The sequence below is a fragment of the Cnephaeus nilssonii genome, assembly GCF_951640355.1.
Source record: "Cnephaeus nilssonii genome assembly, chromosome: 10".
Classification (NCBI taxonomy): domain Eukaryota; kingdom Metazoa; phylum Chordata; class Mammalia; order Chiroptera; family Vespertilionidae; genus Cnephaeus; species Cnephaeus nilssonii.
In genome coordinates, this window is record NC_137081.1 from 40,776,635 (window position 1) to 40,798,791 (window position 22,157).

At 38.0% G+C, this 22,157-nt stretch overlaps 1 protein-coding gene across 1 annotated transcript in view; it reads left to right on the forward strand.

Annotated features, from left to right (window-relative positions):
* The window catches only part of PDE11A (phosphodiesterase 11A), a gene marked incomplete at both ends in the record, with an annotated part of 280,406 nt that overhangs the window by 30,571 nt on the left and 227,678 nt on the right, over nucleotides 1-22,157 (forward strand). Inside the window, one exon of the mRNA XM_079783142.1 lies at nucleotides 3,091-3,249. Coding sequence (XP_079639268.1) covers nucleotides 3,091-3,249 — 159 coding nt within the window. The remainder of the gene's footprint in view (nucleotides 1-3,090; nucleotides 3,250-22,157) is intronic.

The window sequence follows — 22,157 nt, forward strand, 5'->3', positions numbered from 1 at the left end:
TTGGGAACTTGCTTATTTCTGCTTCAGGACCTTCACATGTATTGTGCCAGCTTCCTGGAAAGTTCTTTCCACCATTCTTTGGCCAATTCTTACCCATGATTCAAGTCACAGCTTTACTTGTTCTGTTTTCTGAGAGATCTTCCTTGATTGCCATAAAAATAGGTCCCTCAGATTAAGTCTCTCTTGGCACCTTGATCTTTTCCTCAATATCACCACAATATAGGATTATGCATTTACTAGAAGCCTGGTGCATGGAATTTGTGCACGGGGGGGGCGGGGGGGTCCCTAGGCCTGACCAGCAATCAGGGCTGATCAGGGCCAGGCCGATCAGGGCCAGCCGGAGAGGAGGCGATGGTCGCCGGGCCAGGAATTGAAGGAATGGACACCCGATGCCAACCTCGCCATCATCAGTGCCCTGCCACCGCATGCCCCCCTCCTCCTCCTTCCCTCGCTGCCACACTGCCACTGCGGCAGGCGGGCAGCAGGCCGATTGGGGCTTGCTGGCCAGGGGGAGGGACAGGGCATGGGAGGTTGGCTGCTGGCCCCAAGGAGGGAGCCAGTCCTTGGAACCCCGGGGAAAAGGGCCGCGTCTGCCGCCACCTACCCCTGGTTCCCCATCCCAGCCCAGGGCCTACTGGCTGTGGGGAGGGACCGCGGGAGGTTGGCTGTGGGAGCGCACTGACCATCAGGGAGCAGCTCCTGCATTGAGCGCCTGCCCCCTGGTGATCAGTGTGTGTCATAGTGACCGGTCGTTCTGGTCATTTCAGCCGCTTAGGTTTTTATATATATAGATATGTCATCTACTTCACCTACTAGGTTGCAAGTTCCATGAGGGCAGGAATTATTTCTCTTTTGCTTCCTGCTCTATCTCTTAGCCCAGAGCCTAATGCATAATAGTTCTTTAGTAAATTTTTAATAAAATTAGTACAAATTGTTTTAATATTGTTTTTCTGAAAGTATGGTTGCATGCTCATCTTGAACAGGAGATTTGGTTTATGATTTCTCTCTTCAGGGCTATCTCCTCCCTGGCTAAGAATGTAGTGTGACCTCCATAGATTCCCAGATCAGAGCCAGTCCTTACATGGAGTTTTAAGGGCTCTTGACCTTGTGATATTGGATATACTACAGACCTGGTCAGAAGGCCAGCAGTATTTGGTCTTGAGGCTTGTCAACAGCCAGCCTCCTGAGGCCCTGAGTCAGATGAAATTCATAGCTCTAGATGGTGCTAGACAGCAGTGTTTCATTTCTGTTTTTTAAGTTTCTTTTAACAAGGGAGTATCTAGGCATTGGGAGAAGCCTCATTTCAACTACTGGCTTGAAGCAGTGACCCAAGATCCAGTATATCATCTTCCTTGGAACATTAAAATAAAAATAATATATATATATATATATATATATATTAATGATTTCAGAGAGGAAGGGAGAAGAAGAGAGAAAGAGAAACATCAATGATGAGAGAGAATCATAGATTGGCTGCCTCCTGCATGCCCACTACTGGGGATTGAGCCCACAACCTGGGATTGAACCCAGGATCCTTCAGTCCATAAGCTGACATTCTATCCACTGAGCCAAACTGGCTAGGGCCCTTGGAACATTTTAAGGAGCTGTTACCCTTTCAGGAGCCAGTCATTCCCCAGTCTCTTACTCTCACCCCTCCCTTTATCCCTCTCTCTCTCCTCCTCCCTCCCTCCCTCCCTCCCTCCCTCCCTCCCTCCCTCCCTCCCTCCCTCCCTCCCTTCCCTTTCTCTCTTTCTTCCCTTTTGAGAGTAAGTTGAAGGTATTATAACATTTCACCTCAAAATACTCCATCATGTATGTCCTAATAATAAGAATGTTTTCTTACATAATTGCAATACCACTATCGCAGTCAAGAAAGTTTGTTGATACATTGATATTTCCTAACGTAGAGTCCATGTCCAAATTTCTCTAATTGTCCCCTCCAAGAATTGCATAACAATTTCCAATGAAGGATCACACATTTTATTCAGATTCCAAGTCTCTTCAGTCTTCTTTACACCAGCACAGCTCCCATGGCTTTATTTTATTTTTATTTTAAATCTTTTTCATCTTTCACGATATTGACATTTTTGAATAGTCCAGGTCAGGCTTCTGAATGACCAACAGTCTGCGTTTTTCTTAATTTTCTTGGTGATGTTGTGTCCTTTCCATTGGATCTCATCAGGAGGTACAAGATCTTCTTTTGTCTCATTAATGATGATGTTACTTGTTTAAGGTGGTGTCTACTAGATCTCTTCATGATAAAGATATCTTTCCTTTTGAATTTAATAAGGAATCTTTAGGGTGTCACTTTAAGATTATGTTAATATCCTGTTTAACAACAACCTTTCATCCAATGGTATTAGCCTGTATTGATGGTCCTTGCCTGTATCCATTATTATTTTGGTAGTTACAATAAATAGGTATTATATAATTTCACCATTCCTTCTACATTTTTTAGCTGACATTCTATAAAGAAGCCTTTTATCTCTTTCCTTCCCACTGTACTTTAAAAATTATTTAAAAAGTATCACCATGGGCTCAGAGGTTTGTTTTTTACTGAATCATTTGACCAAAAGTAAAGTAGTGCTTTTCTGAATATTTTTTCATAGTGCTTAATATATATTTATTATGTATTTTTATATGATACTTCATAGCCAGGTATCTATATGAAATAACACATTTTAATAAATAACATAGTATGGAGTTCCATTAAAAACACTTGCCCCCTCCCCAATTTTGACATGTAGCCAGGATTAAAGTTCCTCTCTTGGCTAACAATTATGGTGGTGATTTGTTTTCATTTATATTTCTTTAGTGAATTCAACATGAAGTCAAATCTGTTGTTGTTATTAAAAATTTGTAGGCTAAAGTTGCCCTTGATAAGGTACCTTACACAGAAATACAGGGGTAGGAAAAGTAGATTCATAGCTGTTTGTATGGAAAAAGACATGCAGGTTATGATTATTACAATAGCTTTATTAACTGTTTCACGTAGTCACAACTGTAAACCTACTTTTACCCACCCTTGTACATTTCTCTCTCCTCTCTGACTGCATATTGCAGTTAATACTCTCTCTGTCTTATTTTTAGGATAGACGATTCAATGATGAAATCGACAAGCTAACTGGATACAAGACAAAATCACTATTGTGCATGCCTATCCGAAGCAGTGATGGTGAGATTATTGGTGTGGCCCAAGCGATAAATAAGATTCCTGAAGGTGCTCCATTTACTGAAGATGATGAAAAAGTAAGATTTCATGCCTTTCGTGACTTTCATTCTCCTTCTTGGTTACTGATTGTTATTCTCCCTGAAAAGGACAGGAATTGTGTGAATAGCTGTTGGATTAGCCCATTCATGAATCAAAGAGCTTTTTCTCATGTTATACAAAATGTAATGGGAGCTTTTGATATTTTACAGAATGTGGTATAATTGAAAATAATTACTTAGTCTTTTTCTTAGCTTGCTTTTCATTACAAGCCTCAGTAGTATTCTTATTATTCCCTGGTCTTTATCTTCCTTATACTAAGTAAGCTTTTCAATCAAGGATCACACCACCACCACACATGGTCCAATAGAAAACAGGGGAGATAGAAAGATTACTGTGTTTCAGAAACTCAGCACTTTCTGTTGTATTTTTATAACAACTACAAAGAACTGTTTTCTCAGTTCTTATATAAAAACCTCAATTAAATGAATATTAATTATTATTTCAAATTGCTAAGAAAAAGAACATGATTTTCATTCCTGAAGAGCAATTGACCTTGTTAGAAGTGATGAACTTTTTGCTCATAAATTTGAAGTTCTTTCACCAGTAGTTTATTCCCCATCTCATATTACAAGAGAGACTTTTCAAAGAGCTAAAGTTCTGATTTTAAAGCTCTTACCTTCAGATGAAATGGAATCAGGTGGAATATTTTTAAAATTTGTGGAAAAAGCAAATCTCAAGTTAGTTTGTTTAAGTTTAATGACTGCCATAATTCTATTTGATTAAAAAAGACACTTTACACCCCTATGTTCATAGCAGAACAATTTACAATAGCTAAGATTTGGAAACAGCCTAAGTGCCCATCAGCAGATGAGTGGATTAAAAAATGGTGGTACATCTACATAATGGAATCCTACACTGCTATAAAAAAGGAGGAACTTTTGCCATTTGCAACAACATGGATGGAACTGGAGAGCATTATGCTAAGCAAAATAAGCCAGTCAGAGCAAGATAAATATCACATGATCTCCCTCATTTGTGGGATATAATGATCAACATAAACTGGTGAACAAAAATAGATCCAGAACAGACTGTCCAACCTTAGAGAAAAGGCAGGGGAAGGAGGAGGGGGGATTCGAGATCAACCAAAGGACCTGTATGCATGCATATTAGCTTAACCAATGGACACAGACACTGGGGCAGGGGGGACTTGCCCTTGGGGGTGGGAGTGGCTGGGGGGGTGTCAATTGGGGGAAAAAGAAGACATATGTAATATTTTAAACAATAAAAAATGTACAAAATTAAAGAATATATTATCTTGAAAAAAAGACACTTTATAATTTAACCTTATGGATATGAGGTAGCTATTTGCCAATGCTAATTACTAAAGCATTAAATTAATGCAAATATCTGGTACAAAAGGTCAACATAATATATGATTATAAGGAAACAAGATTTTTAAGTAAAGAGAGTCCTTTATTGAGGTCATTTCTGTAGTTGAATATGAACAGCCCAAACCCCAGAAAAGGTTTATAAACCTATAGAGCCTGATAGGGCCTCAGACAATTTCTTACCAATTGAATGAATGAGGAAAATGTGCAAGGCATGTGTGTTGATGTCATAGGAAGCACAGAGAGAAATCTCAAACGTGTTACTCCATCCTGGAGCTGCACAAGCCAGAGGTAAGTTCAGCAATGAAATGTCCAGGACATGCTATGGGTGCCTAGGAAAAGGAGGATTAGATTCAGTTGAAGAATCTTAAAAGGCTTCTTGAAAGAGATGGCATTTGATCTGAATTCTGAAGAAAGGACAGGCCTTCATAAGACATACTCAGGTGAGAAGGTGAGGAATTTAGAAACTTATAAAATGTAGGTCACTGTGCAAATGTTTCCATGGGATGTAAAAATTTCCTTTTGTGCGTTTTGTACAAAAGATGAGAGAGTCCTGTAATAATGTGCCTCTTATAGGGATTTGGATAAAAAGATGTGAGCTGTGTGCCTTTCCAAATAACAACTACATGCCCATGGCATCTCCCAAACATTTAGTTTATACTTAGATGTAGTCCTGCCTTCACTCTGCCCTTGTTATTGAGTCAGATCCCATTATTTTTTTAAATTCTGATTTCTGATTCCATTCATGTTAGATTTGTTTTCTGGAATTTCTCAGTGGATTTATACTTATGAGCTAGGGCTTCATGAGCTCTGCATAGTCTGCGCAGCGGTTTGTACCTATCTTGAACAGCATCAATGTTTAGCTCTACCGAGTTCATGCTTGGCTAAGGACCAGCACTCTGCTTTGGGTGAGCCATTTACTCTCTGACTCTTGGTTTCTTCACCTGCTAATTATGCTGTCCACCATTCTACAGCATGAGAATTAAATAAGACCATACATGACAAATACTTTAAAAAATATAAGAAAGTAGGCAAGTGTAGGACATACATTTTTATTTTTGAACTTCATTTTCTCCAACGAATTTAAAAATGTTCTTCTATTTTTGTTATTTATCCCCAGGCAAATTATTTCTTAGATTCAACCTCATTTGAGTATTTCCTTGATCCAAATGTGTTTTTCTCCTCTGTAAGAATCCCATGTTCCCACAGTAGCATTTTATTTCCCAACCTTTCCAATTCCCTCTCCTGATTAAAAAACCCTACTCTAGTCTCACTTCTCAGAAGAAGCCTTACCAGTTAGGGCAGGCAGATTGTGTTTATCTCAAATTCTGTATCTGGTAGTTGTTCTTTTCTGCAAGGAATCTGTATATTACTAGAGGCCTGATGCACAAAAATTCATGCAAGAGTAGGCCCTTCTTCTGGTTGCTGGCCCCGGCTTCCCTCTGGCCCCGGCTTCATCAGGAAGGACGTCCGGAAGAGGTCCAGTCTAATTAGCATATTACCCTTTTATTATTATAGATAAACCAAACAGGAGTGGTGAGGAAGAAAAGTGCAAAATCTAGAAATCATTAACTGGAAAGAACAGGCACTAGATACTTCTTTCAAGTAAGAGAAGGTGTTGTGGCATAATGGTGGCATACAGGCCAAATGTGTGTCTACCAGGGTTGAAATTTTACCTCAGCTAGAGCCTATGTAACCATGGGAAAGTTATTTAGCTTCCCTGTGCTCCAGTTTCCTCCTCTTAGAAGAGATGTTATAATAATAATAATACTTATAGGGCTGTAGGGGGATTAAATGATTACAGGGGAAGGACTTGGAACAGTGCCTAGCACATAGTAAGTCCTTATAAAAGATTAGCTTTTACTGACAGCCCATTAATACATGTGAGATATAGTCAGGTCTCAGTTAAAAAATTACCTCTGTGTAGCCCTAGCTGGCTTGCTCAGTGGATAGAGCGTCAGACTGCAGACCAAAGGGTCCCAGACCAAATTCCGGGCAAGGGCACGTACCTCTGTTGTGGGCCCTCTTTCTTCCACTCTCTCTGAAAATCAATGGAAAAATATCCTCGGGGGAGGATTAAAAAACAAAAATCTCTGTATGATTTAAGTCTGTAGGTTTTTATTAAGCATAATCTATATGCCAGTTCCACCTTTGGAATTTCAACAATGAAATGAGAGATACACTTCTTTATAAATTCACAGTTCTCTTGTGTGATTGTTAATGTATGCACTGTCTTACTTGATTGTACAAGGTTATGCTTCCACTAATTTGTATTCTACTTTTTAATGTGAAGTTATTTCTTACATATATATCTACACATCAGTGTAGTCTACAGTGCTATTTCTAGGGATTATAAAGTTTTCTTTTTTCTTTTTCTACGTAGCCTAGTTTGCTTAGTCACTGTCCTATTACTGAAAATTTGGGTTGTTCCCAGTTTTTCACAAATACAAATAGCCCCTGAATGAACATCTGGAACAAATTACCTTTATCTTTTATGTTATTTCCTTGGAGTATACTCCAAAGACTGAAATTACTGAGCCAAAGGGCAAGAAGAGGTTTATAGCTCTCATTCCAAGTTACCAAATAGCTTTCAGAAATATTGATTCTATTTCTAATGGTAGCAGCACACATGTACCTCTTCTTGCAGAGTGCTGCCATCTTCATTCAGTTCACATTTTAAAACTCAAATTACTTTTCCTTAGTCGGCCAGGCAGGCTTCAGACAACCTTCTCCCACATCCACCAGTAGAATTCCAGCAATAGTAATTTCAATGCTACCTACAAGGAAGGAAACAAGGAAGGGAAGAGGAAGCCTGGTGCTTAGTGTTAGGTAAGGGCTTCAGATCAGATGGCCTTCAAGGCAGATTCAGTCTTCACCCTGCTGTGTTTTAGCTGTGACCTTGAGCAAGCTGCTCAATCCTTTTTAAAATACATATATTTTATTGATTTTTTACAGAGAGGAAGGGAGAGGGAGAGAGAGTTAGAAACATCGATGAGAGAGAAACAACAATCAGCTGCCTCCTGCACACCCCCTACTGGGGATGTGCTCGCAACCTAGGTACATGCCCTTGACCGGAATCGAACCTGGGACCCTTCAGTCTGCAGGCCGACGATCTATCCACTGAGCTAAACGGTTAGGGCTGCTCAATCCTTTTTTAAAAAAATTATCACCTGGGGATATGTTTATTGATTTTAGAGAGAGATTGAGAGAGAAATATTGATGTTAGAGAGAAACATTGATCAGTTGCCTCCTGTAAGCACCCTGACTGGGATGGAACCCACAACCTCTTGGTGGACAGGATGATGCTTCAGATAACTGAGCCACCTGGCCAGGGCACTCAACCCCTCTTTACTTTAGAACTTCCATAACAGGGTTGTTGTGAAGAGTAAAATAGATAATAGATCTATAGTACTAATTATCATTCAATAAGCTTTATGAAATCTCACCATCTATTTCTAAGCCAGACTTCCCTTTTAATGACATTAAAATCATTATGCTCTTTAAAGTTTTTGCATAAATTAGCGATAATTTAATCAGCCGTGGTTAGAGTATTGTGTGACATATAGTCTGCCATGTGCACATGTTAATAATTTAAGCTACATCCCAACAAATTACGTGTTTGGTAATTCATGTTGTAAGTGCACCCAAAGGCAGGTCATACAGAAGAGATGACTGGAATTTTCTGTTTCACTTCATGGGTTTGCAGCAAATGTGCCTGTTTTTCAGTGATATGATGTAGGTGGTATGAGATCCAATTAATTTGTCATTTCATCATTCCTGGGTGAGAGAAGGGAGGTATCTTTTGCAGAATAAAATAATGAGACCTGGATGGGAGCAAACATTTGTTACCTATTAAGATGTATGGGCACTCCAGATGAAACCTGGTATCTGGAAATGAGCACAGGCTCTTATCCACCCTTACCAGGTTGCCTATCCCTGGGCCCCAAGGAGCCATTTCTTACTGCGTTGTTGCACGAAGAATATGTGCACTGCAGTTACTTTCCAACAGTCTGACGTGCAAGTACTTGTGGCTTGAAGTTGTTCTTTGGCTAATCTCTATAGGGTTTCTTTAGCCTATGGTCACCTCTCTACAGCGCATTATTTGGAGTGTTCAGCTATCCTTCTGCTCTCCTTGCTGTCAACATGTTCACGCACCCTGCATAGCTGGGATGCAGCCAACTGAGCTTGGCTGCCTCCGGACTGGCCCCATTCCAGGAACTTGTTATGGGTGACCCTGCCCTGCCAATTGGTGTTGAGGAAAGTGCATGGATGATGCTAATGCGTATCACAGAAGCTAGAGTCTTGTTATATGCAACAGGCCTGAGACTCAGAAGATTTTATAAGCACTTGGCCTTACATTTTTAAGCTGTTCCTGAATGTGCAAAGCCCCAATGTTTAGGATCCTGGTGAGATGTCAAAGCTGCAAAAGAAATTCAATTCACTTTAGTTAGGAGAACGGATGTTGAATACATCATGCTCATAGGAGTTACAAATTGGTGGTCCCAGAAGACTGAATGCAGCTCACAGATATGTGACTTGCATGGAATTTGACTGGCATAAGATTGATTTCTCTCTCTCTCTCTCTCTCTCTCTCTCTCTCTCTCTCTCTATATATATATATATATATATATATATATATATATATATATATATTTGTTTTGATTTCAGAGAGGAAGGGAGAGGGAGAGAGAGAGAGAAACATCAATGACGAGAAAGAATCATTGATCGGATTGATCGGCTGCCTTCTGCATCCCCACAATGGGGATGGAACCCACAACCCTGGCATGTGCTCTGACTTGGGAATCAAACCGTGATCTCCTGCTTCATAGATCGATGCTCAACCAGTGAGCCACACCAGCTGGGCTGATTTTTATTTTTTATTTAAAAGCCTTTAGACATGGCTGCATGCTCTGGTTCTGTTATAATAACCAATACTTAAACAACTAGTCAGTTTAATAAAATCAACAAAATGGGAGTAAAGATGGACAGGTTTCTTCTGTCATATTATTAAGAGTTAGTTTCTACACAAATGTACTTTTCAAAAAGTTGTTTAGTAGTGTTGTGAAGGCCTGGGGGTGGGGGTGGGGAGCCAGAGCAGGTGGAAAGGGTCAATGGGGAAAGAAAGGGGACATCTGTAATACTTTAAACAATAAAGATAAATCTTTAAAAAAAAGTTGTTTAAAAAGCTTGTTATATATGTGGTAGTGGGATTACAACCACTATGTCAGGCAAATTTACGTGTTTTTTATTTATTTTTATTTAATTAATTAATTTATTTATTTATTTTAAATTTATGTGTTTTTTAATTATACTCCATTGTCTTTTGGATATTCAAATGCTAAACGAGCAGTGAATTAACTAATTGTAAGAAGTGGCTTTGTGTTCTTATCCTTTTTCTGCCTATATTGCAATTAACTCAGATTTTCAAATCTGTTGCAATAAAATTATAATTAATAATCAGTGTTTAGCAAAAATGTTTTAAAAGTCTCAATAGATGGCTCATGATTGTAAGTTATATTTGATCAGTAAGATTTCAGTCCTGGAAAAATTTGGATCGAATTCTCGTCACTTGTTGATTGCAACACTTTATCTACTTTTAAACTGTCTAGTCATTGCACTCTGCCTTTTAACAGCTACTCCCCGGGTCCCATATAATCACTGTGAAAATGCAAGAGCCTCAGAGACCCGTTCATGTTCTGTATGTTCACTAGCTTATCTCTGGCCAGGAGATTCTGAAACAAGCAAGATTTACAAGAAGACTATTCCCAACACTGTACCTGTCAGAACTGACATCAGGGAGTTTTTCTGTTGGAGAAGAATTATTGTAGACTTCTAGTTCTGTTCTCTTCCTCTTCCCTAGGTAGAGTCTAACTTCAGGGTAAGAAGGCAAGGCTGCCTGCCAGGGCCCAGCTTTGGGTTAACATTCATGAAGAACTGGTTGCCCTTCTCCTGATTTGGTCTTGTGCTTCCCACTGACATACCTTTACTTATATTCTTACCTAATTGCACAAAATCCTCCTCTTCTGCATCCTCTTTCAAGGCTTAAATTAAATTCTGTCATCTCAGACTTAAGTAGGACTATTCTGACAGTGATTATTATTTGTCCTTAATAGTAGTTCTTAATATTTTATAGTTTAACTTTTTTTTTCTGCTGTCCCCAGTGACTGCAGTTAGATTTTGACTAACCATTCATTGAGAAAATAAATAATTACCAAATATTCAGGAATTTTAAAAAAATCATTAACACAACAATTGACAAAATGAAGGGCGATATCTACACAGTGTATTTTGTATTTCAGATGCAAATAATCCGCACTATGGCTGCAGATTTACAGGCCCCTTGCAAAAATCCTGATGTCCCCAGATGGTTGAAATGCTGGCATTTGTAATTTCCTGCTTTCTTAGCTTCTCTTTTTATATTTCTAAGCGTTATCAAGGAAATGATAAGTGTTTAGATACAGCATCCTTTCTGTCTCTTTTCATATATTTGCAGAACATTGTCAGATAGTCTGCATTTAGCAGGATCATGAAATAGCAGGACCATGAATTAATACACTTGATTACAGGACTATAACTGTTGCAAAACAAAATGGGGAAGATTTTGAGTGACCATGGATACAAACATCATTTTAAATGGCTAAGTAGTGTTTTATTATGTGGAAAACCATGTATTCATTTCACTGTTTATTGAGTTTCTACCTAGTAGGCACTACTTTGTTTGAGGTACTATTCTAAGTACTGGGGTTAAACTGATGAATAAGATAGACAAAAATTCCTGCCCTCTCAGAGTTTACATTCTTGTGGTGAAGACAGACAATAAACAAAGTAAATGTATAAGTAAATAACATAACTTCAAGTAGTGACTAGCTATATAATTTTAAAAATTTAGATAATCCAACATTTTTTTTTCTGTAGCTTTTATTCACGTGATTGTGCTTGCTTAAGTCTAGGTAATATCAAAAGGGTTTGAGGTAGAATAGGATCTTTTATTAGAGAGCAAAATTTGCTCCAAAGTTCTCTGTCAAATAACTATGATAAACTGACGAACTCTTCAACTGATTCTATTTCTTCCTCTAAACTCCAGCTGTTCACATAAGGTGTGCTTCCCTCTAGACTGTCCTAAGCACTAAACTTAAAGTACAAAAAAGTGTTGTCTTTTCATTATGCTTACATAAAATATCTTTGTGCTGCACCATCTCAGGAGTATTAAGCTCCAATTACTAGTACAATGTCAATTAACTATCATCTGAACCAGGGAAGTTAAGACCTACAGGCTGTGCATAGTCAGTGCTGGGCCGACAGGTTGCAGGGGTATCTGGGAGGGAAAGGCCAGGCGCTGAGAGGAGTTAGGTGCATTCTGACATTCAGGGGCCATTACACCCATGGCTTTTCATTGTTGGTAGAAAATGAAATAAACTTTTAGTCAAGCCACTTCTAAAAATGCAAAAATGAGCAAAAAACTGTCTTATAAATTCTATCTCTGACTTGTACAGGGCTTGGACAAGGAAGGATGATCTGCAATCACAGCTTTGAAATAAATAAGCACTTGTTGGCAGAAAGAATTATCATTGAAGAACTAGAACAGGGTGTTGTAGGTTCTTGTTTACTGGAGATTTCAAATTAAGACTGAGAACTGTCTTCTTTGAATAACTAGTTTAGTGTTGCTTCTTTTTACCTTAGAATGCTGAAATACTTGAATTGGAATTTTGAAAACTTAAATCAAATTATTTTTTATTAAAAGTGAAATTCAGTAGAATTCCAAGTATACTTGGCTATCTTCGAGTTGGGCATCTCTGTCTTTCTTGGTTTATTTTCCTTTCCTTTTACGATAAGATTATTTTCTAATTATCAAAGTAAAACAAGCTTATAAAAAATTTGCAAAAACTAGAATCACCCACAACCTTAACTTTCAGAGATAATGCTGTTAGAATTTTTGGTGAATTTCTTTATCCTTTTTATTTTTACCTATAAATAAAGATATATTTCCATAATTTGCATCAAGTAGTACACATAGTATTTTATCATGCTTTAAGCAATTCTTCAAGGATGCAATTTATATGTTTATATTATATTTACCACATAATTATGTAATAGTTTATTTAATTATTTTATTCCTTAGTTTTTAGGTTATTTCCAAAATCATGTTATAAAATTATAATGAATGAACTTCTTTATAAATAAATCTTGGGCCACATCTTAAGATAGCTATATTGAATTGCTGTTTTGTAGGCCAAAAATATTGGTAATTTCCTATGGTTCAAACTGATGTTTAGTATTACTGGGTCAAAGAGTTTGAAAGTTAATTTTTTATAACAGCCTTATTGACAAATATTTCACATGCCATACAATTCACCCATTTAAAGTATACAATGTAATTGTTTTCAGTATATTTGTAGAGATGTATAACCATCACCACACTCAGTTTTAGAACATTTAATCACCTATTAGCAGTAACTCTCCATTTGCCTCCAGATCTCTCAGTCTACCGTCTATGGATTTATCTATGGGAAATTCATATAATTGGAATCATACAATATGTGGTTCTTTATAACTGGCTTTTTTTCAGTTAATATAATATTTTCAAGATTCATCCACATTGTGGCATGTATCGGTATTACCTCATTTCCTTTTGTGGCCAAATATTTCCTGATATGGATCTATCACATTTTATTTATCTAATCTTCAATGATGAACATTTGCATTGTTTCCACTTCTTGACTATTTATGAATTATGCTGCTATGAACATTCACAAATAAGTTTTTGTGTGAACATATTTAAATTTTTTTATATATATATATACACCAAGGAGTAGAATTGCTGAGTCATATGGTAACTCTAATGTTTAACCTTTTGAGGAACTGAAAATGACTGCCCTATTTTACTCTACTATGTATGAGTGTTCCAATTTCTCCACATCTTTGCTAATACTATAATATCTTTTTTATTATAGTCATCCTAGTAGGTATGAAGTGATTTTTCATTGTGGTTTATCAAAACCAAAATGCCTTATCCTGGTGGCTTATGATGTTGAACATCTTTTCATGTGCTTATTGGTGAAACATTTATTTTTAAGGCTCTTGATAAATTTCACCCATTATCTCTTCAGAAAATTGTATTACTCTAAAATGATAATAGCAGTATACCAGCCTGAATATTATCATTTATTTTTTGTTAATCCTTGATTTTTAGAGAAAGTGGAAGGGGTGGGGAGAGACAGAGAGAGAGAAACATCCATGTGAGAGAGACACATAGATTGGTTGCCTCCCACAAAAGCCCTGACAATGGCCAGGGATCAAGCCTATAACTGAAGTATGTGCCTTTGACCAGAATCGAACCCGGGACCCTTCAGTTGAGGGCCGATGCTCTATCCACTGAGCAAAACCAACTAGGGCTTGAATATTATCATTTTTAAAAATTACATTCCTTAGATTTCTGATTTTACTTTATTTCCACTTTTTAAAGTTATTCTGTGTGTCCATGCATTTCATAGGATTTAATTAACTATTGATCTAAGTTAATATATTTTTTAACTAGAAAAAAAGGCTAACAAACTGACCTAAGCCAATTTGGTCACACACAACTACTAGACTATTCATAATAGCTCTTAGGTACATTATAATAGATTCCAAAAAGTTTGAAATAGTTTATAGTAAATGGGAATTGACTACTTTCCTATAACTTCCCTATTTGGTTTTAATGAAAGCAGGTTTCAGACCAAATTCTGCTACATATAAAGACTTTTATTTGAACAAAAATTTATTGGGACGTTGGATCAAATAGTTCAGAGGCTCTGTTCGGTAAGCTTCTTGACGTCTAAGCTCTCTTTGTTTTAGATGATCTAAACATCCCTCAATATTTCAGAAGCAGAACTTCTTTGTTCTTGTGGTGGGCATCAGGTAACCATAATTTTTTGACCTTCTGGCAGGATTGGACAGCCTCAAGGTCCATCTCTAAGGGTATATATTTGGAACTTGCTAGATTTTTGTACCTTACTAATGCAAGGTTTGGGGGAGTGTCTCTAGAAAATTACTGCGGATACACATATCCTGAGTACCACTAACTACAGTCCCTATCTAATATCTGCTGTGCTGATTAATTTCACAAGCTACTAATTTCACCAGTGAAAGTGCATTGCTAACGTTGGCAAAGCCCCACACAATTGATGGCAAGTGAAGATCTCTGCAGCACTATGATGCCACATGTGGAGTAGGGCTTTCTAATTACCCCCGGGGGGCAACTGTCTGCTCCTCAGTGGCATATTAAACCTACTCCCTCTACATACACACAAAATTTCACATAATCGTTGCTAATGAATTTAAAGCAAATTATGGACATCAAAAGAGCATGCAGTATCTCTCGATGTTTGTTTTTCTTCTTAAACAAGAAAGGAACAGAAACCATTTATTAAGTGAGGTGCTTTGTGTACATCAAGCATATCAAACTTGCGGGCCACAGCCTCATTTATTTGGCCCGTGTTAGCCTTTGAGTTTGACATGCTTGGCGTACATTATCTCATTTAATCCTCAATAACCTTGTGGCTAATTGTTACCACTCTCATTTTATGCATGGGAACATGGAATGGGAGAGGTTTGAAGAATGTGTCCAGATCACTTGGCTTGTATGTGGCCGAGCTGGGTATTGTCTCTGCTTCTCCATCTCCGCATGGCATATGGAAATGCTTGGTGGGTGTTCAGTCCTTCCTGTGTGCCATCTTCAAGTCAGGGATTCACGAATACATAGATTGTGCTGTACCTGATGCACATGCATTGATGATTAAATATAATTTGAAATTCTACATATTTAATAATTTGGGGAAAAGATTGTGTGACTGAGTGAAACATTATTTCTAAATTACATTGCCTGGTGTCTTTTCAATATGTCATAAGTATTTGTAACCAAGTTTAAGTTTTATGTATATGGGAAAAAATAGAAAAACTAACAGGCTCTTTTAGTTTTAGTTAGGAATTATTAAAAAATAATGATGACTTTGTATACATACAACTATGAAGTTAGATAATAATATTTTTCTCTTATTTCATTTGTGTGTTTTCACTGTCAAATAACAAACTATTTTACATTTATGGTTTTAAACACATATTTGTATTAAAATATGGTGTATGAGAATTGGTGTAACTATAATTTTATTTTGCTTTAAAAAGTTGTGCTTCAAGTCAGAATTTGCAAATAGTATTCAGTTTCACTGAGCAGAGAAGTGGGGTGTTCCAGTGTAAATTACCCTGAAGCCTAAACAGGGTTTTAGTCTCTGTTTAGCAAAATTATGAAGTATGCTGTTTAAATGAAGCCACATTAAATTCCTTGTTGGAGAATTTAAAATAGAATGTAAGATGACTTGGTAACATACTTCGTAATTCTTGTTTTTTAACAGAGTATTGATTTTAAAAGTATACTTGAATATTTATTTTTTTCCTTTTCCTCTTTTCTGTATTGGATGCAGAAATAAAACCCTTTCTTTTTGTCATTTTCCATTAGTTCCTTTTATGTCTCCCACACGTGCCCTGGATAATATCCTGGCTAGATATGATTGTAGGCTATTTTCACTGGCAGATTCTGATTTCATTGCCAATCAACAGCGTTAAGGAGCATTGCCCCTACCCCCCTCATATTCTGCACACTCCATTTAGAAATGGGAAAAAGTCTCAAAGGCAGGCACTACTGTATTACCAAAGCAGGCAGCCAAGTCCCCCAGGGAGGCCCCGAGCTGGAGCGAGAGCATGTTAAGAGGAGGAGAAAGTAATGAACAGTTTTGAAAAATGAGGTTATGTAAGTTAGAGCTGCCCAGAGATGCTCGGAAGGTCCATTAGACACAGTTCTTGAAAAGGGGTTTTAAATGAAACTGAAATGCAATAACGGAACTCTCTCACTAGAGAGAATTAAAAATGATTCCTCCCTGGAATTAATTGACACTATCAGAAGGCCAGAACATACTTTGTCTGTTTGAAAAGCATGTTCAGTGTTTTGGAAGAATTGCTGTCTATAGTACATAATAAGTGACTCGGAAATCAATACCGTTTCTTTAAAGGTGCCACTCAGTGTTTGATAGCAGTGAGTAATTATGTCCACCGTAGCATCTGGGACATCTTAGTCCATGTTCAGTGCTTGGTGATTTGATATACTTAATTTCAAAAACCTATACGTACCTGTCCTGGCTGATGTTGCTCGGTGATTTGAGCGTCGGCCCACACACTGAAGGGTTTCGGGTTCTATTCCCAGTCAAGGGCACATACCTGAGTTAGATCCCCGGTGAGGGCATATGTGGGAGGTAACTAATCGATGTTATCCTCGGGTGAGTATTAACAACAACAACAAAAAAAAACACAAAAAACAAACAAAAACAACAAAAAAAGGACTCTATACATATCTGTTTTCTTTTTGTCACTAAAAATGTTTTTGATTAATTTTTCAGATCATTTAATACTGACATCAACTTTGTCCTGATTTCTCAATGATACTCGTGGTTTAATGTAACTGACACCTGTACTAGGTATTTTGTCCAACTTTCTCTTTTAAAACCCAGGATCAGACTTCAAATTAAGCCATGAATTATTCTCCCCTGTCATGAACACAGAGAATTACAATCCTTGGATAAACCTTTGAATGGCCATTGCTTCTTTTCAGTGTTTGACTCAATTTATTTTAAATCTCAGCTTTGCTGCTGACAGTCATGATAGTCATGGGACCTAATGGGTGTTCTGCTCTTCCTGTTCCTTTAAATTCTGAGACAGAGTGAGGGGAATTGCTATCTTTTTGAGATTGAAAGGAAATTCATTTTGCTCTAGATTCAAAAGGTCCATAGTGTTAAGATTTGATTCTGATGCTTGTGGCTTGTTGCCATGAGTGTTTTCATTGCTTTATGCTTTAAAGAACACGTCTGGTTAAAAACAACAAAACTGTGCAAATTATGGCAAACTTCTGGCCTGCAGCATAGGTTTCTTAAGTAAAGGAAAACTGGAAACCAAACTGCTTCTTTCTTTCTTGTCTTCAAATTGTTGCCAAGGGGAAGATTATGCACAGATCATTGGGTTAAGCAAGGGTTATTGTTCCCCCTGCCATGCACAGAGTAATAAGTCATTGTCCTTGAAATTACATCTTCACTAGGACCAGTATATAAAACACAGTTCTATTTGTCCTGGAAGTACAAGGTCATAGCTATTCACCTGGAAGATGATCCTTCATAATTATTCCAAGAAAAATACTTTGGAAAAATACTCTCTGCCCTGCATGATTCAATGATGTAACATGTTTGCATTGCACTTGTTCTAGAAACTAAAGGCTCAACCCACTGATAGACTTGTGGGTCTGGTGCTATATTTAGAAACTGGAAGATGGTAGAATACATGTCAGTTATACAGCTTGTTGCATTTATTATCTTTGAAGCTATTGAAAGCATCAATCATTATAATAACCACAAAATTTACATTGGTGGAGCCTTTAATCTTCACTCAGGTAATAACACATATGATTCTCTCAATATTCTTATGAGATAGGTAAGACAGTTTTTAAATTTATTTTTATAGATGAGGTAACCACAGTCTGTCTTGTGTACCAGGAAGTTAAGAGTGGAATTGGGAGGTCAATGTTATTTTCTCTCCTTCTGCTTGGCTTGTCATCCTATCTAATAAAGAGGGAATATGCTAATTGACCACCACACCCTCACAAAGGTGGCGGTGTCCACAGCCAACAAGGAGGGAATATGCTAATTGACTGCCACACCCTCAAAGATGGTGGCGCACACAGCCACAAGATGGCGGCGCCCAGTTCCCTCAGCCCCGCCAGGGTGGCAGGCACGTGGCATGGCCAGGCCCACCCCCAGGCACATCTGGCTGCTCTGCGCGCCTGCCTATGGAGTCCCCCAGTCCCCTCAGCCCCCCAGCCGCCCAGGGCTGGCCCGAGGTGCAGGTAACCAGGGCCAGCCGAGGCTTGTGCTGCCGGCAGTGGCAGCAACAGAGGTGTGATGGGGCATTGCCTTCCCCTGATCGCCTGGTCACCTCCCGCCCCTGAGGGCTCCCGAACTGTGAGAGAGGGCAGGCCGGGCTGAGGGAACCCCCCTCCAGTGCATGAATTTTCATGCACCAGGCCTCTAGTATTTTATAAACAGTGCATTGACTATTCTCACTCCCTAGAAGAGAGCTCAAAGCAAAGAGTATTCATTGAGTAAATTGTAGAAATGATGTCATTTAATATGCCAGAAAGTACAGCTAACCAATCAGAAAAATGGAAGATTATAACAATGAAATCACAGTTCTCCATGATTTGATGCTCAATAAGCTTGTTAAAGAGATAAAAGTGATATAAGAAACTTATTTTACAAATCCTCATGAAAAATTGTTAAGAACCATCTGCTCTGAATGTATCAAAATCATAGAAAGCAAGAATATGTCAGAAATTGTTTTTTTTCAAGTTCTCTTTTTAGAGAAAAACAATAGTTCTTGAGATTTTAAATGATTTGCTCCAAGTTACACAATTAGAAAACTACAGAACTGAGAGTTGGATCTGTGTCTTTAAACTCTGATGTTCCTGGGCCCTCCTTACCATCTAGATTTTTGGCTATCCCTGGAAAGAGGGTCAGACAACAGTGGTGGTCCTGTTCAACTCTGTGTTTCTTTGGTGGGCAATACCACATGGGTATCTCATTTTATGGGTAGGAAAATTCTGGTTGAGGAGGTTCTCCAGAAGCAATTTGTCAGTGTTATAACTTAAGTCTTCCAAGTGCTTCCTTGCCTGTCTGCTCACAGGTGTTGGAACCTACAATGTTTCTGCTTCCACCATAAAAGGAATTTATGAAGAGTATATATATATATTTTTTTTTCAGCCATAAGAGTTGAGAATAAAAAAAAAAGATTAAAAAAGAAGGAATCTCTGCTCTCCAGCCATCATTGAAGTAAAGTACACATTGTCATGTTCTATTACAATTTCAGTTAAATTTCTTTATTTATTAAGGTGTTACATATGTGTCCTTATTCCCCCTTTAACCCTCCTCCATCCCCCCACTCATGCCCTCACCCCACTGTTGTCTGTGCCCATTGGTTAGGCTTATATACATGCATACAAGTCCTTTGGTTGATCTCTCCCCCTTACCTCCATCCTCCCCTACCTTCCCTCTGAGGTTTGATGGTCTGATCAATGTTTCTCTGTCTCTGGATCTGTTTTTGTTCATCAGTTTATGATGTTCATTATATTCCATAAGTGAGTGAGATCATGTGATATTTATCTTTCTCTGACTGGCTTATTTCACTTAGCATAATGCTCTCCAGTTCCATCCATGCTGTTGCAAATGGTAGTAACTCCTTCTTTTTTTACCACAGCGTAATATTCCATTGTGTAGATGTACCACAGTTTTTTAATCCACTCATCTGCTGATGGGCACTTGGCTGTTTCCAAATCTTAGCTATGCTGAATTGTGCTGATATGAACATAGGGGTGCATATATCCTTTCTAATTGGTTTTTCTAATTTCTTGGGATATATTCCTAGAAGTGGGATCACTGGGTCAAATGGGAATTCCATTTTTAGTTTTTTGAGGACTCCATACTGTTCTCCACAGTGGCTGTACCAGTCTGCATTCCCACCAGCAGTGCATGAGGGTTCCTTTTTCTTCTTTGGAAACTTTTTAACTTTGGGTTTGTATTGCTCTTATTTCTAGCATGAATTATGTTTGGTAGTGTATTATTGTTTTGATATTTTGCTGGGTTCAGTTAGCACTTGATAAATGATTGAGCCATAGCTCTTCACATGCTATTTTTAACTCTACTATATTTTATTAACATTATGTTAGGCATTTATTTTAGAGGAAAAAAGCAGTAAAATGTTGTTTCGTCTGTTATCATTGGGAAGCCTCCAAGGGGTTATTGTTACTCTCCCCAAAGCATTATTATAAATGAATCTTTCTATAACTGTAAATGTGTTATTTAGAGAAGAGTTAGAAATTTAATGAGGGTCTTCTGTGCAATCAGAATCAGAGAATAAGAGATTTTATTATGGCCCAAATGCTCCTCCTTCCCCCAGTACATACTCAATTAAAAGATAAACTCAGGAAACTTATAGGAAGAAGATACTGCTCTTCCTTTAGACAGATTTTTGCAGCATTTAAAAACTCTTGCCCTCATGAGAGTCAGCAAGAACCCTGTCTGGTTCTTTCTGCAGGTGTTTTATGAAAATCAGTACATATATTTTCCCTTCGAAATATAAAACTAGATTGCATTTTAAATATTTTTACAAACTATACCTCCAGGAACTTGTAACGCTGAAAATTTAGTACTATAAAATGTTAACATTAAAACCGTAAGTTCTGTTATTGATCAACCACATATTTAAAAGGCAAAAATAAGTGTGTGTCATTATTGTGACATTAAAGGTCAAATTGCAATCTGAGATACAGAAAATTCAAGGTATAAGTGAATTCTTATTGACTAAGCAGTTATTTGATTGGAATAACTCATGTTTCCTTCTGAGATAAGTGCATGCTTACTAACCATATGTAGTTTGTACTAAGTTAACCCTTACCTCACCTCCATCCCTACCGATCTCGATTGGTGCTGGAGTGAGGTTCACTAGAGAAAGAATGTCGGGTTTGCTCACTATCTGGTATATATATATATATATATATATATATATATATGTATATATATATATATATATATATATATATATATATATATATATATATTTAAAGCTGAAGCTAGTAATGTGTGTTTTAGGTTGTATCTCTTTCCTTCCTCCCTTCCTCTCTCCCTCTCCATTTTGTTCCTTAAAGAATATGAGTCAGTTGATAGAAAATGTGGGGATATGAATAAACATTTCATGGCCAGATGATATAGACCAGAGGTCCTCAAACTTTTTAAACAGGGGGCTTGTTCACTGTCCCTCAGACCATTGGAGGGCCGGACTATAGTTTAAAAAAAAAAAAAAACTATGAACAAATTCCTATGCACACTGCACATATCTTATTTTGAAGTAAAAAAACAAAATGGCAAAAACACCCGGCGGGCCGGATAAATGTCCTCGGCGGGCCGCATGTGGCCCGCGGGCCGTAGTTTGAGGACACCTGATATAGACTTCAGGTTACTAGGATCTGATGCTAATCTCTGACTACAGTCAGTCTTGACCTATTATGTTGTTGATTTGCCCCATCTTTCTGCCACAGGGAGGGGCTGGAGGACACTTCTGGTATTTATTTATTTATTTATTTATTTAAATTCTTTATTATTGAAAGTATTACATATGTTCCTCTTTCTCCCCATTGTCCTCTCCCAGCCTGCCCCATCCCCCAGCCCTGACCTTCACTGGTTCCCCCCGCCCCCATTGTCTGTGTCCATTGGTTATGCTTATACGCATCACAAGTTCTTTGGTTGATCTCGTATCTCCCCTGCCCGCCCCCCACTCCACCCCTTCTCCCGTGCCTTCCTTCTGAGATTTGATGGTCTGTTCGATGATACTGGTGTCTCTGGATCTATTTTATTTAGATAGATGCCCCTAAGTGTCTGGTAGAAGGAATTTCAGGTGAGGGGCAGTGACTCACTGAGAATGCACTGGATGAATAA